This window comes from Micromesistius poutassou (genome assembly GCF_964030765.1).
Source record: "Micromesistius poutassou genome assembly, chromosome: 1".
Classification (NCBI taxonomy): Eukaryota; Metazoa; Chordata; class Actinopteri; order Gadiformes; family Gadidae; genus Micromesistius; species Micromesistius poutassou.
The window spans coordinates 7855596-7873815 of record NC_140271.1 but is presented as its reverse complement, the minus strand read 5'-3'; the positions used below and the strand labels follow the sequence as shown (position 1 = coordinate 7873815).

The 18220-nt window shown below is 43.4% G+C and overlaps 1 protein-coding gene across 1 annotated transcript in view; it reads right to left on the bottom strand.

The window, feature by feature from the left end:
• The window catches only part of prkcab (protein kinase C, alpha, b), a gene marked incomplete at both ends in the record, with an annotated part of 102092 nt that overhangs the window by 21806 nt on the left and 62066 nt on the right, over nt 1-18220 (bottom strand). Inside the window, 2 exons of the mRNA XM_084488855.1 lie at nt 7133-7261; nt 9229-9340. Coding sequence (XP_084344981.1) covers nt 7133-7261; nt 9229-9340 — 241 coding nt within the window. The remainder of the gene's footprint in view (nt 1-7132; nt 7262-9228; nt 9341-18220) is intronic.

Sequence of the window (18220 nt, the reverse complement as noted above, 5' to 3'; positions counted from 1 at the left end):
CAGCACAAGCCAATGACACATGCTATAGTTGCTGTACATAAAGGGCTATGTCTAAAGAGAATATGTACCAAACATATCTATTGGACTGTCTATCTTAATATAAAAATAAAATATAGAATTATATTCTATTCTAAGTAAAGATATGGTATCTGCATTTATTTATATCAATGTTTGTTGATATTCACAGTTGTATTTATGTTTAATTAATAATTTAATAATTTAATAAATTAATTGTTCCATGTTTTTGATGGATCATTGGTTGATTGGTTGGTTTGATTGGTTTCATTGGTTTGTAGCCGTCAGATATTCACGTGTATCCTTGACCTTCAATAAATCTTAAATGGTTTAAAATGATGTTAGAGATCAGTCACTGACGGTCTGAATAAAGGTTAACATAGGAGAGCACTGTATATAGAACATGATAGGAGGCATGTTAGGAGGGATAAAGGAAGGATTACAAAAGATCTGCATAAAAAGGACAGGAAGTGAGGTATAATAAATGTACATTGTATTAAGTCAGTAGCTGTTATTGGTTGGTATGAGGTATGAGTTAGTTAGCATGTAAGGTAGGTAACCTATTGTCATGAGATCATGTATCATCATGTACACAAGACAAACACATGCATTCATGCAAATAGAGACGATATAGAATAGGACAGATGATGCACGTAATTGTAAAGTAGTATAACAGCATATTAATATCCAAAATTAACAGAAAGCATGATGAAAACCTGCAAGCAAAAGGTCATGATTTAAAGAAAAAATCCCTTAAACACTGAATGGTAAATAGTATAAAAAGCCCTGTGAGAGAAGGAGCTCTTTCTATCCAATAGAGGCACGTTTCATCTCTCTTTCAGAACAGCAAGCTCTGCCAAAGCCAAGTCAAAGGTATGTATTCTCAATCATGTTTAGTCTCCGAGTTCAGTCAATAGCCAAACATACAAATGTCTCTACTTTACCCAAAAGTACAGACAGACTCAGAAATAGCCCTAAGGTGGTTCACAGTATTACAGCTGTTAAACACACATACACGCACACACACACACACACAATAATAATAATAATAAATTTTATTTGTAATGCACTTTATATTTAAGCAATCTCAAAGTGCTACAGTACAAGCTTAATTTAAAAAGGGACACAAGTTAAGAAAAGTTAAGAGAAGACAAAGTGTACTAAAATTTAGCAAAAAGCTTTCCTGAATAAATAGGTCTTCAGGTTTCGTTTAAAAGCATCAGTGGTCTGTGGGGCCCTCAGGTGGTCTGGGAGGGCGTTCCACAGCCTTGGAGCTGCAGAGCAGAAGGCCCGGTCACCCATAGTGCGGAGCTTGGTTCTCGGGGTTTTGAGGGTGTTTGAATTAGCGGATCGGAGGGTGCGTGTGGTGGGGTGGGGGGTGAGGAGTTCTTTGAGGTATTGGGGGGCATGTCCGTGAATGCACTGGTGGGTGAGGAGAGAGACCTTGTACTCAATTCTGAGTGGGACAGGGAGCCAGTGGAGGGTTTTGAGGATGGGGGTGATATGACACACACACACACACACTCATACTGAGGCATGCTCGCACGCACACACACACACACACACACATACAGAGACACGCACACACACACACACACACACACACACACACACACACACACACACACACACATCCCATCTCCCATCTATATCCTCTCCTGCGTCTTTCCTCCACTGAGTCTGCAGCCCCAGGGGCATTCGTCATTGCCATGGTGATGCTGCCGTTACGTCATTAAATTAAGTTCACTAAGGTCTGTGGTAAGGGCTGGGTTGAATATTATATCGATATCACGATGTAAAAATGTTGTCAAAAATATATATATATTTGTCCATATCACCGTAATCCATATCACCGTAACGTAAACAGTAATTAGGGCCGGGTGATATATCACCCGGCCCTAATTACTGTTTACGTTAAACTGTTCTAATTGGACATTAGACATGTTGCTAGGACTACATTATTTATTATCTTCTCAATAGATTTGCTTGAAGCTGCTGTGTTGAATTTGTGTTAAAGTTCTTAAAGGCACAATGTGTAAGATTGACCCCTTCCCAGAATTCCAAAAACTCAACCGTGTGACTCGAACTGACAGACATAGCATAGGGGAAGGGGTTTTGGGAGGGTCGTAGTAAGATTCTTGAAAAACAAAGAGAGAGGTACGGGCTGGCCACCCATTTATATTTGACGAATATATCTTCTTCTATAGGATTTGATTTCATTGATAACATTATAGAAATCAGTATTGATCAGCATTGATGGCTATGTCCTGGTAGTTTCAAGGTACGAGCTAGTTAAAATTTGACTTTTTGCCACTTTAGTTAAATGAGAGTATACAGAAGTAGGCTTTACCATGTGTATTTGCTGCTTGAATTACCAGAAAACATAAAGATATATCTTAGAGATATTCAATTACCTACGTAGTGATAGAAGATTTTGACCATATCCATGAAGCTCATTGTACTCACATGTTATCACACAATCCTCTTCATAACACACCCACACACACACCTTGTATGTATGTGGGTACACATAGACAACCACACACACATCTCTCTCTTTCTCCATAGCTTTCCCTAATCAAATCACACTGACACATACACAAACACACATCCAAACACGCACACACACACACACACACACACACACACACACACACACACACACACACACACACACACACACACACACACATACAGACTCGCAGACATAATGTATGCCGGTCCAAACAGAGCCTCTCTTTCCATTGATGTCCAGTGGTGACATTAACATGCACAGAAATAAACACTCCTGTGCAACAAACACACACAACCACCCACCCACACCCCCCCCTCCCTCAACAAAGAAGCCCACACACACACCCACCCCACACACTGCCCACACACCTACACCTACATACACACACCCACACAGCCACACACATACACACACCCACACAGCCACACACACACACAGACACACACACACACACACACACACACACACACACACACACACACACACACACAGACACACACACACGTGCGCAGAGACCCTATCCACTGTGTGCTGTTGCTTGGATACAGGAGAGCCTGCCATTTTAAATGGTCCGTTGCATATCTAGGTATATCATAATGTATGACAGTGTATGATAGTTATTTGTATGGTATTTTGCAGTATAAAATAACATGTATTATGTGTGTGCTATGTGTATGTTTATAACATGTGTCCTATATTATGTTTTGTACCCTGAAATCAATCAAATGTGTGTGTGGGTGTACTATGTGTGCATAATGTGTCTGTTGCAAGGGTGTGTGTTTAAATATATATGTGTTCTTCATGGATGAAGACAGAGCTGGCTCTGACATACACCATACATACATAGTTGCTCTTCTAACCCTCTCTCTCTCTCTCTCTCTCTTTCTCACTCTCTCTCTCCCTCTCCCCCCAGGACCAGCCCTGTGAGGCAGGGTGTGACCGAGAAAGGAGCTCATATTCCTGGGAGCCCTGGCTCTGAACCTGAGGCCAGGTCACTGCCGCTCCACTGCAGGACCCCTCCTGTGTGTGTGTGTGTGTGTGTGTGTGTGTGTGTGTGTGTGTGTGTGTGTGTGTGTGTGTGTGTGTATGTGAGTGTGTGTGTGTGTGCACGTGTGTGCATGTGAGTTAGTGAGTAGGGGAATATAGAGAGAGATGGAGTGAGAGATGGAGAGGTAGAGAGAGAGCAAGACAGAGAGATAGATGAGAAGGGGAATCAAGGGGAGGAGATGATAAAGACGAAATGGGACAGGGACGAAGATACACAGTAGAAAAAAAAAGAAACAGGCAAATTTCAAATAACAAAATAAAACATATATGGCTGCAAGAAAGTAAGCAATAACCCAAATGAAAAGCTTGGATCAGATACCAAGGGAGAGGTGAGTGTGTGTGTGAGTGAATGTGTGAGATCTAATAAAAGAGAGAAAAAGAGATGGTAGGATGAAAAAAGGTCAACTCATGGTGTGTGTGTGTGTGTGTGTGTGTTTGTGTGTGCGTACTCACCTGTGTGTGTGTGTGTGTGTGTGTGTGTGTGTGTGTGTGTGCATGTTTGCGTGCTGGGGAGGAGCCTTGGAGGCAAGACTGTTTTCTTTCCAGGAAAGATGTGATCATATCAACATCAGTCCTACTGGGAGCGGGGGTGAGGGGGGGGGGGGGGTAGAACAGACACGTTTTTTCTTCTTGTCCTCTCTTATACGTTGCAATCCATAATCCATGCATTCTCTTCCTCCACCTCTCATTTTCATCGCAACCACCTCCGTGCCTTCCTTACCGTACTGTCTACCGTACTGCCTAGACAGGTCTGGAGAACAAGACCGCGGCCGCTGTGACCTCACCTCCTCCCCCTTGCCCCCTTCTAGGTACAATGTAATTTCCTTTGTATTTCTGGTCAAACATCCAATTAGAAACGGGTCACCGGAGAAGAGTGGCGGATGCGATCTGCGGATAACAACGAGGCGCCGAAGCGACGGGCTAGCATGGAAACAGTGGACGAGATCCAGGGCCAGTGGCTGCAGCCCCCCCCCCCCCCCGCCCCGTTGATATGCTTGATTCACCGACCCGGCCCCGGCAGATGGCCGGTACTACGAGGTCAGACAGACTCAGCAGTGTGGGGACTTCAGGGGGGTGCTGGCAGACACAGGGAACACTGCATACACACAGCGGAACAAGTTTCCAAAAAAACACACGCGCAGAGGGGGAAGGCAGGCGATGGAGGGACGTGAGTGTGAGGGTGAGAGATCGGTGGGGGGGAGAGAGAGGAGAGGGCTGAAGGATGAAGAGAGGGCTGAAGAATGAGGAGAGGGCTGAAGGATGAAGAGAGGGCTGAAGAATGAGGAGATGGCTGAAGGATGAAGCAGGGAAAGAGTGGTTGTGTTTTGAAATTGACTTTTGTCTGTTCCGCTATACCGTTTGCGACATATGCCCCGTAACAGGTGTTGTCTCGATATGGCAGGGAGCTTTTAGACACAGTTAGCGATATTTAATGACTGTATATATGTATATCAATAAAACCTGACCTTCTGCTCTGTATGAATGGGAACCCTGACAGAAACAAATGAAATGTACTTTTGTCAATTTTTATGGTGACAGACTCTCTCTCTCTCTCGCTCTCTCTCTCTCTGTTTCTGCCCCTTCAAGGCCCATCTCGCTCTATCAACATCTGTGGGATTCAGTCAATCCGGTTCCAGTTTCTGGGGATCACTTAGAATAATATGATGAGACAACGACTAGGGGTAACCATGCCAACAAAACTCCCAGTGCCACCTTTAGTAATACTGATCATCCCTTCCCTCCAGTAAGTAACAATGGGCTTTTCTGATAAGAATAATATGGGGTTCTTAGAGAGAAAGGATAGATACAATATTAGATACAATGGAGTTTTTTTTTTTTGGGGGGGGGGGGGGGCTACTTGAATGAAGCTGAACTGTATTCATGGTGCTGGTTCACACAGCATTGCCGATCCAATCATTGGTGGCAAGCTAAACGCACAATGTGTCAAACACGTGATGCTTGCGATATCCAGCAACGTCATGGACGCAGTGAATACATATCTGTCCCAATTCGATATTGCTCTCTCTCACTATTTATTCCCCTGTATCTCTCACCCACTCTTTCCCACCCACTCTTTTATCTCTCTCTCTCTCTCTCTCTCTCTCTCTCTCTCACCTTCTCTCTCCTATCTCTCTGTGTTGATGGCCCAATCAGGACTGACGTGGACCATCCACAGGTGGTAACAAGCACACACACACACACACACACACACACACAGCATCACATCAACCAATCATTCTGAACCCTCTCAGTGAATAATTTAGGACCTCCTCTTCACAAACACAACCTCATTTTGTTTCCCACTTTAAACTTACTTTACTGCAGCAGCAATCCTGATGTTGGTGTATGTGTGTTTGTGTATGAGTGTGTGTGTGTGTGTGTGTGTGTATGAGTGTGAGAGTGAGGGAAGGTTTGTTGAGTAGGTCTGTGGAGGGGATCGCTGTACTGTAAATGTGTCACCCAAAGGTGCTGCTCATTTGACTCATTACAGACACAAGTACAGTTAATATTCGCACACACACACACTTACATACAAAGATTTGCTTTTCATCTTATTTTTCCACCATTCTCTACCAGGAATGACCCCAACTGGAAGCTGGATTCCAACCGCTTTTTAAATCAACCTTTTATGCCTTCCCACTCGACAGTAACATGCCCCTGTTGAGTCTGAATCCATCAACAACTGCTACCAAGCACCGCCGTGCTCTTAACACTCACGTTCATTTCGAGATCAGACCTTACCTGTGAAAGCATCATCACCACAGTTGAAATGTCCGTTCAACCTTTAAACTCTTTTCAGATTTCCACGCAAAATATTCTCTCTCTCCCTCTCCCTCATGCTCACTCTCGCTCTCTCTCTCTCTCTCTCTCTGTTGCTCTCTCTGTCACTCTCTCTGGCCTTTCAGTGGTTGCTAGTTCATGTCCATTAAAATACATCATACCATGAAACAGACAAACACCGTAATCACTGATCACCCAGCACTTTAGAGTCCCGATGGGCTGTTCAAAGTGCAAATGAATGCACTCTCATTCATCGACACATGCATTCACATTCACTGCCATGGAGGCTGTGTTGTGGACGGCTAATGACAGCCAAACAGGAGCGCACAAGGGCTGAATGACTTGCTCATGAACGTAAGAACAGAGGAAAATTTTAACCGGCAACCCAACCCACTCGTTGGGTTGGGTTGCTTTTGAGAAGATGCTTTTGAATGTAGTTTTTAAATATATAAGTATGCAATATCAATGTTCTTCTTTTTTATGCAGATAACTGCTGCAAATATCAAAGAAAATGTCCAAATGATTGTCAGTTTGACATTTAACAGCGCTAAACATAACGACTCATAAATATAAGAACAAATATAACAGAACAAATATAACAAACGTGTGAGCAAAAAACGCATCCAGAAAGTGAAAATATGATGAATAGAATATTTGATATACATCATGAACAACACAACACACGATAAACAGAACGGTGTGTGTGAGAATACGTTTCCAGTATTTCCCAGTGTACAGTAGTGGAAGCGGCGTCCCGCCCAGTGCTGGTCCCACCTGTGATGTGCAGCCTGTCGCCCGTGACCTCTATCTTGAGGAAGATGCGTCCGCGGCGCTCCGTGTGGTCTGTCCCGCACAGGCTCGGAACGTTGACCACACACTGCTTGTGCACGTTCATGTCGCAGGCTGGGGGAAAGGGGAACACACACACACACACACACACACAAACAGAATGAATGCACACACACATCACATGTGGTCCGCGAAAGGCTTCGGTTGGCCATGTGGCTGGTTACAGTGTGAGTGTGAACACTGGCACGGGTGTAAATAAACAACCACTACAGGGATAAACACTGACAGCGGGAGGTGTACTGGCCACGTATAAACACAGACCTCCATATCGGTGCAGATGCGGTTCATGCAAAACGTTTCCAAACACTTTACGTTACACGCGCTCCTTTACTCTGATTAATAATTGATAATTAATACTGATTTAGCGTGCACAAATAATGTTGTGCTCCAAATTAGTGCTTTACGGTCAGTGCGGTGAGTCTAACTCACACATTTACTTCTGTGTTTCTTTCCCACCACACCAAAACGAACACAGACACACAGACACACAGACACACACACACACACACACACACACACACACACACACACACACACACACACACACACACACACACAAACAAAAAACCCAGTGCACTCGGCAGAAATAGCTGAGGTTGAGAGGATAATTTCCTCTCCGTCTATTGCGAGCTGCTCTCCAATCTCCTGTCAGCATGTCTGTCTCTCACCTTCCACCCCTCCTCCTGCCGCCCTTCACACCCATCCATCTTTCTTTTACTTTGGTCTTCCTCTGCCCTTTTCTATCCTTTCCTCCCTCCCGCTCTGTCTTTCAACACCCCCCCTCTTCTCTTGAACTTGTACATCTCCACCAATAACACACATTCACATTCACTCGCTCTCTTTCTGTCTCTCTCTCTCTCACTCCTTGTATTTCATTAGTTGTTTTTGCATATCAATCCACTCCTCTCGTTGGTCTCCTGCGTCTGCTGTTGTCTCTCTCTCTTACTCTTTCTCTCTTCCCCTATCTCTCCTACTCAGAGAGATAGGGGTCATGACACGGTTTGGGCTGAGCGAGAGAAGGGGATCCTCTCTCCCTCACTTTCCCTCACTCTCTCTCTCGCTCTCTCTCTCTCTTTCTCTCTCTCTCTCTCTCTTCCTTTTAAAGCTGCTCTGCCCTGCCACATATCAATGCACTCCCATTACTGTCTGTGATAAGACAGAGACACCCACAGATGGAACGAGTGAGTGAGAGAGATCTGAGTGGGTGGTGTGTGTGTGGGGGTTAACAGTATTTGTGTATGTGTATATATCTTTCTGTGTGTGGTGTATGTGTTTGTTGAGGAGAGTGGAAGTGGAAGGGCAACAAAGAGTGTGAGCAGGCAAGTGTGTTTGTGAGACCTATGAGGGTGGTAAGTGTGTGACTATGCGTGTCTGATCTATGTGCATTCTTGTGTGTGTCTGTGTGTCTGTGTGTGTGTTGAGGAAAAATAAAGGAAAGAAGAGAAAAAGGGATATCTGACACAGAATGATGAATTATAGCAGAGAGAGGGGGAGATAGAGAGGCAGAGAGAGAGAGAGAGAGCACGCAAGAGAGAGAGAGAGAAGTGATGGTGGGGAATTAAGTAACAGAGAAAAAGTGGAGGAAGGAGAGGAAGATAAGCATGAACCCTCAGGATTGAAGAACAGAGAGAGAGAGAGGGAGAGAGAGAGAGAATACATGGGACATAGAGAAAATAGGTGGGTGGACAGAGAGAGAGAGAGAGAGATAGAGAGAGAGAGAGAGAGAGAGAGAGAGAGAGAGAGAGAGGAGAGAGAGAGAGAGAGAGAGAGAGAGAGAGAGAGAGAGAGAGAGAGAGAAAGAGAGAGCCCAGGATTAGGAAGAAGCAGACTGGAAAGAGAGGGAGAGGAAGATGAAGGGATATTGGGGTTAAGGTTAAATCTAACTGGTGTGTGTGTCTGCGTCTGTGTCTGTGGAAAGAGTGTAAGTGTTGGAGATTCACCTCAAGGGACTGCTGCTGTACTCCAGCTAGAGCTGGTAGAGCTCTTACACAAACACAAACATACACAGAGTTGGGACTTACTGTCGCACTTCATCCCCTGGTGGATGAGTCCGTAGAGGAGGGAGCCACAGTGGTCACAGAAAGTGGGGCTACCGTATGTGTGGATCTTGAACTTGTGCTTGCTTCTGGGGTCCTAGAAGACACACACATACACACACACATACATACAGGGCCATGAGCCAACGTGGATGTATATGAGATGTAAAGTAGTTATAGAGTACGGTTTGTGTGATTTTGTTTTGGATGTTTTTGGATGCAGTGAAACTGCAATTGAAATTTCTGGGATATAAAGTTTACGTTAAAATGTGGCAATTAGCTAAACAGCACAAAGTGAACATCGCTTTGCAAGAGATAAGCAAAAATATGCACCTATGTATTGCTGTCGTTTTCCACCTGAATCCAAACTAATGACACAGATCATATGGACTCAGCAGATGCCTGCTGAGCATCTGGTGTTTATGCACAGCTGTTTGAATACAGCAGTATGGCATCTTTCTTGTTCGAAACAACCCCATGAAGCAGCTGTTTTATGTCAAGAACAAGGAGCCTCCAAAACCTTGATGATGAGGTTGCATAGCTACAGTGATTTCAATCACTGTGGATCCAGTGTTATTGAAATGGAAAAGGAGTGTTTCTGAGTTAAATACATTCCATACATGCCAATGGTTATTCTGATGGGTGTAATTCTGCATAATAACCTTGCATCTTCTATGGAGAACATCAAAGGGTGTACAATGTGAGCTACTATATGTATGAGTTTGGGGAATAGCTGGTTTATAGAGAGCAGATATTTGCAGTGGCTGTTTCTGCCTCAGTTTAATGATCAGGAGGTCTTTGAAGTGTAGTAGTTCTTGCCTCATATCATGTGGAATGGTGCGCACAGATGAAGAAACCGTGTAAACGTCGCGTTTTTTTCCCTACACGCTTGACAAGGCTTTGTGTATCACTTTCCGCTTGGCGGAAGCTATTGCTTCTTGTTTTTCAGATAACAATTTAGTCAATGTTGTATGGAGGGTTCTAAATTAACTTTTTTGATTACCAGCCCATCAGAATTTCCACTAGCCAAATTTTTTGTTGATATTTGTTGTTGATATTCTCAATCTCAAATATATATATATATATTATATTTTTTGATGATATTTGTTGTTGATATTCTCAATCTCAAAAATATATTATATTAACATCAAACAACAGCAAGTTCAACAATAAAGAAAATAAAAGTGCAGCTGTGTCATAACTTGCATCAAGTTCAAAAATAGAGAAAATATAAGTGCAGCTGAAAGAAAAAAGAGCGAGACTTCTCCGGTGCTGGATCTGATAAGCCTATACGGCATTTCAGAATGTTAGTAAACAATAGCCGTAACGACACTTCCAGGTGGCAGAACGCGAGCGGCTACCACTGACCAGAAGCCATCCAGCCGGCTGTAAACATAGTCACATAGTCAAAAAACATTGTTGTTGATCTGAAGTTGAAACGATGACGAAAACTATATTAATATAATATAATATATAATATAATATATATTCATACATATATATTATATATATATATTTATAAAACGGGTGGCTTAAATCAAGCGATCTGATTGGTTCCCAACTGTTGTATATTGAGCGTATACACACAGCTATGACGCCCGTTCAGTTTACAGAGTCCAGTATCACTCCGCGCCTAACTTGAACTGTTGTTTATTTATATATAAAAGCGATAGCATAGTTCACTGAAGCCTAAAAAAAGCCTGTAAAGCAATAGGCACACGGTCGCCGGCAATTTAGCCTTCTAAATTGATAAATTGCCGGCGAACCAAGCTACCGTCTCTAGCCTTCTCTCTGAAGGACGCTACAGTGTGTTGCATAGCAACCGCCGTACACTTTGCCGGCAGCCAGGAGGGACTACTTTTCTGTATTCGTTAAAAAAAATGCTTTTCCGACTTTCTCGCTTTTTCAAAATTGAGGGTGTCTATGACTTTAATTTCGCCATATTTACGTAACCGTTTTATAAAAGCAATAGATCACTTCAGTCAGTGATATACGGTCATTATACCACAGTGAAGGGGGTCGCCGCCCCTCCGCTGCGCGTCTGGCCACAGTTCACGCTGGCGAACTGTGGTATAATGAGCGTATACCACAGCCTGTCGTGATCTATTGCTTAAATATATAATATAATATATATTCATACATATATATTATATATATATATATATATATATATACATATATATATATATTAATGAGACGTCCCGTAGCACCCCGCAAGAAGAAAATCATTAATTCAAGCCATTTACTCTGTTTTCTCGATCGTGGAAGGGTTTGTTTACTAGTGGTGCCATCGGAGAACGCATCGGCTTTTGCCACCCGGAAGAACATAGTGTGACGTCATGGTGAATTGTCGTATTCAGGAGCGGAGGAGTCAACTAAAACTGTCAACAGTGGATGATGTGCTTTTTTGCACGGCAATCTAAAGCACCACGCCAAACACCACTAGTGTAATTCCCCGGCGTTCCATCTTATGTGTCTAATTTTCCTTCGGGTCCGGGTCGAGCGTCAGTGTAAATTTATAGCGGGTCTGGTCGGGTGTGGAATGTAATTCGCGCAACTGTCGGAACACGGGTCGGATGTGGTTTTAAGTTTTGCGGGTAAGGACGGGTGAGGGTTTGCAAATAAGAGCCGTGCAGGACTCTGCTCTGCTCATCTCTCTCCATCCCGCTCTGCCTCTGGCTCACACACACTCTGCCCCGGCCCCGCTCTTCCACTCGCGTCACTTTTTTAAATCCCCTTCAGCGCGAAACATGTATTTGCCACATCTTGCTCCGAATGTTTTTGACTGACTAATTTAAAAATGTTTAGCTACCCTGGCCTACACCAAAATTTAGGATTGAGTTGCAATCGGCAAGGCAGGTTAACGAACAAGGCGACGCGGCTCCCCCGATATAGAATGACGAGTTGGAGCGTGGCGACGGCACCTATTTTATTGCATGGACAAATATTGATATATATCTTATATCGACATTCTGCTTGAAAATACAAGATATGACTTTTGGCCCATATCGCCCAGCCCTACTGTCAAGTTTTCGCTCCTACCATAAGAAATATGGAGTTTTCAGTGACATTTCCTCCCGTTTGTCACGCCCCACTGGTGGGGACTAGAGACGTGCCCCACACAACCGCTGGTTTAACGTAACAACATCACGTAGCATCACAACAGTGCTCATGGGAAATGTAGTCAGTACTGCCCAGGGAGCGAGAACAGTAGAGCAGCTCTGACTGACATGATTGCCTCATGCATCACTGGCCAAACTGGCTAGTAAGTTTTTATGAACACCCGCCAAAATGATTTTTAACCCGCATTTGGCGGGTTGGTGGGTGTTAATTTAGAACCCTGGTTGTATTTACATCCACACTACTGTGATTCTTTCAAAGATAGGATTGTAGGTGTTATCCCTGAGCAACAACCATAACCCTACCGACATGTATAGTAAAATAAATGTTTTTTTAATATCTTTATAATTTCATATAATAATAATAATAACATTAAAAGTAATAATAATAAAATAATTTACTAATGGTGGTTAGTGTTAACTAAGGTATTAATTTTAACACAATATTAAAGGTCAAATTAAGTTGATGGCCACCACCATAAATTATATTTTTCAAGGGTGTTGTATTAAAGGGGGTTCGACCACCATGCATGGAGGGAGGGTGGTGGAGGGCTCCATTATATTTGAAAATCATGAGCCAATAACAGTACCTTGGTTCACCATATAAATAATATTATAGACAGTATAATAGGAGATGGGTTGGGGGGGTGGAGATGGGTTTCAAAAGTAATAAGATGATCGGTTTATAAACTAATCCACATTATTCAATCCCACATCTTGCCAACATGAATGATAAAATCTTCTCCAAAATGTTCATAAATAAATTATTTCATTTACGACAATTTCCTGTGCATGGTTGTGTAGGAAGACAGGACATGTGTTAAAAAAGGCTTACATCTTTTACAGGGAAGACTCCCAGACTCCCCACTAGGGGCTCCCTCTGTGTGCCAAACATTTACCTCTCAATGCCCTCCAAAGCTGAGCAGGCTAGTTTGGCAGAAAGCCTGGTAGAAACATTGTCTTGCTACCGAGGCATATGCAGGTTGCAAACCCAAAAATCAAAAAACATGTATTCCATTGGTTTATTGATGTTCAGGCTGCACTTGGGGGCGGGGGGGGTGAAAAACTCCAATAATATCCAACATATCTCCTCACTCTGTAGAGTGTGGATTATTAATGAATAGCGATTCCATTCCAAGCTCATCAATATTCCCTATTCATAAAAGATGTGATGGTGTACAGTATCCACATTGTGTAACAGTGATGCCACCAGCAGCCAGATCCAGCAGCTGTTTGCGTTGGCCCCAACATCTGGCTAAAAACAAAGCAAATGAGCAACTGGGGAATGTAAGCATGATATCTTTCGGAGGAATCTCCATGGAAAATAATCAAACACCACCAAGATAGGAGGGCATAAGAAATATATTATTTATATTGTACACTCGCAATCAGAGTTAAATGGTACCACGGAGCTCTCTTAGGATTAAATTCGTCAAGCCAGGTTTTCCTCTTTAGTTTCAATGCGCGTTCCCGTGAAAGGGACGTTTGTAGCGTCATTTGACTCATCTTTACAAAATGGATAGATCAAGAGCAGTATATTTCACTCAAGGGGAACATACAGTCATAATGAACTCCTATGAGGAGTTCAAGAATCAGATAACAGCTAGGGGCAACACAGTTGCACATCTGATCATAAAGCTAGGAAGGCGTGCTGGCAAAAAAGAGCCGATTGTGTAAATTCGTAAGTGAAAAGATTCTGCATATTGTCTAAAAAATAACTATGCCAAATGCAGAATTGTTCGCTATTAATCCAAATAGAGTGATGATGATTTCAAAATGCAAAAGTGATGTTTAACCTCTATAGCATATGTTTTCAACTGTTCAGAGGTAGTGGCGGTGGCGTAGTGGATTAGTTTAAGACCCGTTCAACTCTTGCCAGTCCATTATCATGCCTTTTACCCCCATCTATGCTCCATGTGTTTCCAGCACGGCCTTGAGAACATGGGTTCAAGTTCAAAATAATCATAAAAATATAATTCCATAACCTTTAGTGAATAAGTATTCCATATGACATACGAATTGGGACTTTTAAGCCACACATAAGTGCACATCACTCGGGAGACGAACCCCGCACGCAGAAATTCAAGACTGACGCGCTACCTCCATTCTACCGCTCTCTCACGAAGGCAGAGGTTTTCTTTTCCTCAAAGTGTATAAAATCCTTCCTTGACAGTTTGAGTGGGCAAAAAGCTAGGAAACTCCACAAACAAATTTAGCAATGTATTGAGCGCAGCTACAACCTTGTGAATTGCATGGCGCACTGTCTTCTTTCGCAACAGTAAGTGCGCGACTTCTTTGTGTAGCATTGCCTACATAAGGTCCAACAAGGACGATCAAATAGCGAATACCCTCTGATGAGAACCTGTATATGTGTCACAGCTAACCCAGGCTTTGAGTGCAACATACCTCGCTAACCCACTAATCGAGGTTCGTAGTATACCCCACGGGTCACGTGACATCCCCAATCAACACAGGACAGGTGACATCTCCAATTAACACAGGTCAGGTGACTTCCCTAATCGACCCAGGTCAGGTGACCTTCATAATCAACACAGGTCGTTGGACTTCCCCAATCAACACAGGACAGGTGACTTCCCAAATCAACACAGGTCACATGCCTTTCTCAATCAGCACAAAACAAACACAGGAGTATAATTACAGCCTTGTGCTGAATGACGACAGTGGGGGATTCCTTGGAAACATAGTCGGTAGTGTGCCGGAAGGTTGATATAGTGATAATGTAATGTAGGGTAATTTAACAAGCCACCGGCTGAGGTGTTAAGCCCACAACGAGGCAAAGTTTCCAGAAAAACAAGGATGCTAAATTAGATAACGTGGGATGAGAATGCAGAGTAAACCAAAAAAAAAGAAATAAGAGAGGAGAATATTGTTTATTGTGCTGTTTTTTTGTGAGTGAGTGGGGTACTCGCCATTGATTTGCGGGCAGAATGAGTCATTGTGCACAGAGGATTCCGGAACACGCTAATTAAAATGTTACCATTTCGGTCGGGTCCCTTCCTTCTGGCCTTTCCGAGAGGTAAATAAGATATTTCAGGGAGATGATTGAGCACACAGCGGGTTTCTACCCACTGTGCCTCCAGCCAACTCGCCCCGACCAATTTGAGATCCGATCCCAGTGCTCTCTCCTGTGTCCAGATGACCTTTTTTGGGTGTCTGGCAGTTCAAATAGTGCTTGTTGTTTTCTTTATGCTTAGTTTTTTCTGTACTTTTCCATCGTGGGAATATTTGATTTATCGCAAGTTGGATCTCGTTTCCCATTCCTGTTTATTCCTCGGAGATGCACCCGCAACAGCCCACAGTCAGGATCAGAAGAGAAGCTAGCGTGGGGAAGAATTCTCTCTCTGTCTCTCTCTCTACAATTCTCTTTTCAACCTCTCCTCCTTCCTGCCTGGCCTCTGATGGGTCTTCTGTGGTAGCAAGAACTGTGGGCTTTCCTTCAATTCTGGAGAAATATTTATGTACACACACACACACACACACACACACACACACACACACACACACACACACACACACACACACACACACACAGAGTACATATCTCGCTCTTTCATCCTTTTATCCCACACCCCTTCTGAGTTCAGAGTTCCCTCCTGCGGTCTTGTCTTCCAGACGCCAATGAAATGAAACAACTTCCGGGTTGAGGATGATGTGTGTGAGATGACCCTGTCAAACTATCACTGCCCCAGCTATTTATTAATGTTTGTGTGTGAGTTTGTGTGTGCAATGCATGTGGGTGTATTGTGTATGTGCATGTTAGTTGATACGTGCTTTTGTGTGTGTTCCTGTGTGTGAGCATGTGCGCACATGTCAGTGTGTGTCTGTGCGTGGGTGTGTCTACGTGTTCATGATTGTGTATTTTCATATGCATGTATTTGCATAAAGTGTGCTTGTATAAGTGCATGTGTGTGTGCACGTTAACAGTCCTGAAGACCTTCCTGAAGCATTGCTGGGGGTGGGAGGGGGGGGGGGCAGAGATGTATCTGTTATGTAACGACTGCAAACTTGATTTAGAGATAAGAAGAAATAGACTATTTTGGGTCTTTGCCGTTTGTCCGTCGCTCTCTCTCTCTCTCCCCCTCTTTTTCCTCGTTCGACCCTGCTCCTTCTCTGTGTTTTTTTTCCGCTCAGAGCCAAATACGCCTGAATGAAGATAGCATACACGCACACAAACACACACACACACGAGCACACAGACACACCGCCGGGCTCCTGTAAACCTTGTCAACATAATGTACTTTGATTGTAGGAAAATGGAGGGTATTTGGTTTGAGGAGGAAGAGGCAACGAGTACAAACGTACAGAAACATCATTACATGGTCGTGGTCATAGAATTTGGCAGCTGTGAGAAGCATATCTTAGCGTAGCTTAGTGTAGCTTCCAGACTCAGAAACAGTAGACCAGCCCAGGGTGCACAAAGGGCTTAGTGTTGGAGTGATGTAGTGTTTATTGACAATAGATGACACCACACATGGGTAATCAATGAAGTGTAGTTACACCCTATGCCTTTTCAACGCAATGTGTGTTAGATAAAGATAGATCAATATCGCAATATCGCGAGATATGCAACTAATATAAAAAAAGTAATGGTTGTGTGTGTGTGTGTGTGTGTGTGTGTGTGTGTGTGTGTGTGTGTGTGTGTGTGTGAGTGTAATGGATGCCAACTAGCCTGGGCTAGCTGGCAGTAGTATGTTGTAAATCCTCACACCCCTAGCCTTAAGAACGCTTCTAGCCACTGAGTTAGAAGGCTGGGCTTTTAGCTCAGTGGTTAGAGCGTTCGACTCCCATGCCGGTAGTGTTGTGGTTCGAGAGGTGGCAGGTTTGACGAACCGGCCTCTGCTACATGAGCATGCATGTTTGTGTGCGCATGTGTGTGCATGTGTGCATGCACGTATGTACAAATATAGATCCTTGGACAGCCATGAGAAAATAACAATGCAAAACACATCAAACAAGTGAACTGTGAAGCAGCACTTTTTGTGGAGGCCGTTAATAAAGTTCTAAGGGTTATGACGGCTAATAGAAATGAAGTGATTATTATGATGACAGGGGGATCTGTCATCATAGGGGGCATCACAGTGGGTGAAATGCAGGTCCTAGTAAGCACAGCCAGCAATTGAATGCCATAAGGAAGCACGACCAAATGATTCATCAAACACCCACACCATGGGACATTCTAGCCTCCTTAGACCACCTCGATTTTACGAGCACACATTATGTTTCTCTGTGCACATCGGTCCGGCCGTGATCTTGTTGAAAGCCTTTTCCAAAAATGTTGAAATGCTAGAGCCAATCAGAACAGGAGTCCCGTTCATTCAGGAACAGAGAGCACTGCAGTCTGCCAAATAAAAAACAACAACAATGGCAGCGTTTTCTTAAATCTTTAAGAGACAACAACGTTAAAATATAAACAATAACCATGGTGACTATAGCAAAGATACCGGATTGTGATTGGTTAAACAGATTTATTCGCAGGCTTAAGTTGGCAAAAATCGTGCCGGCAGCTGAGCTGCATTGTTTGGTTTTTAATGTAAACTAGGTTCCGCTGCCTAGAAAATGAACACTGCTTTGAACAGTTTGTTAGCTAGTCTTTAATTAGCATGTCATCATGTGTAATTTGGGCAGTAACATTATTTTGTTTCTCTCTAGCTAGTGTCATTTAAAGATTTCCAAGGGGAGGTCCCCAGCACCCTTTCCATATCTTTATGTGTGTGAATGCGTGTGTGTGTGTGTGTCTTTACCCCTAGTGTGTGTCTATGGTCCCTTATGTCTCGTTACCGTGGCCCAGGGATGACAGCAAGAACACACGTCATGGTCGCAAATTGTAGCCAGTGTCC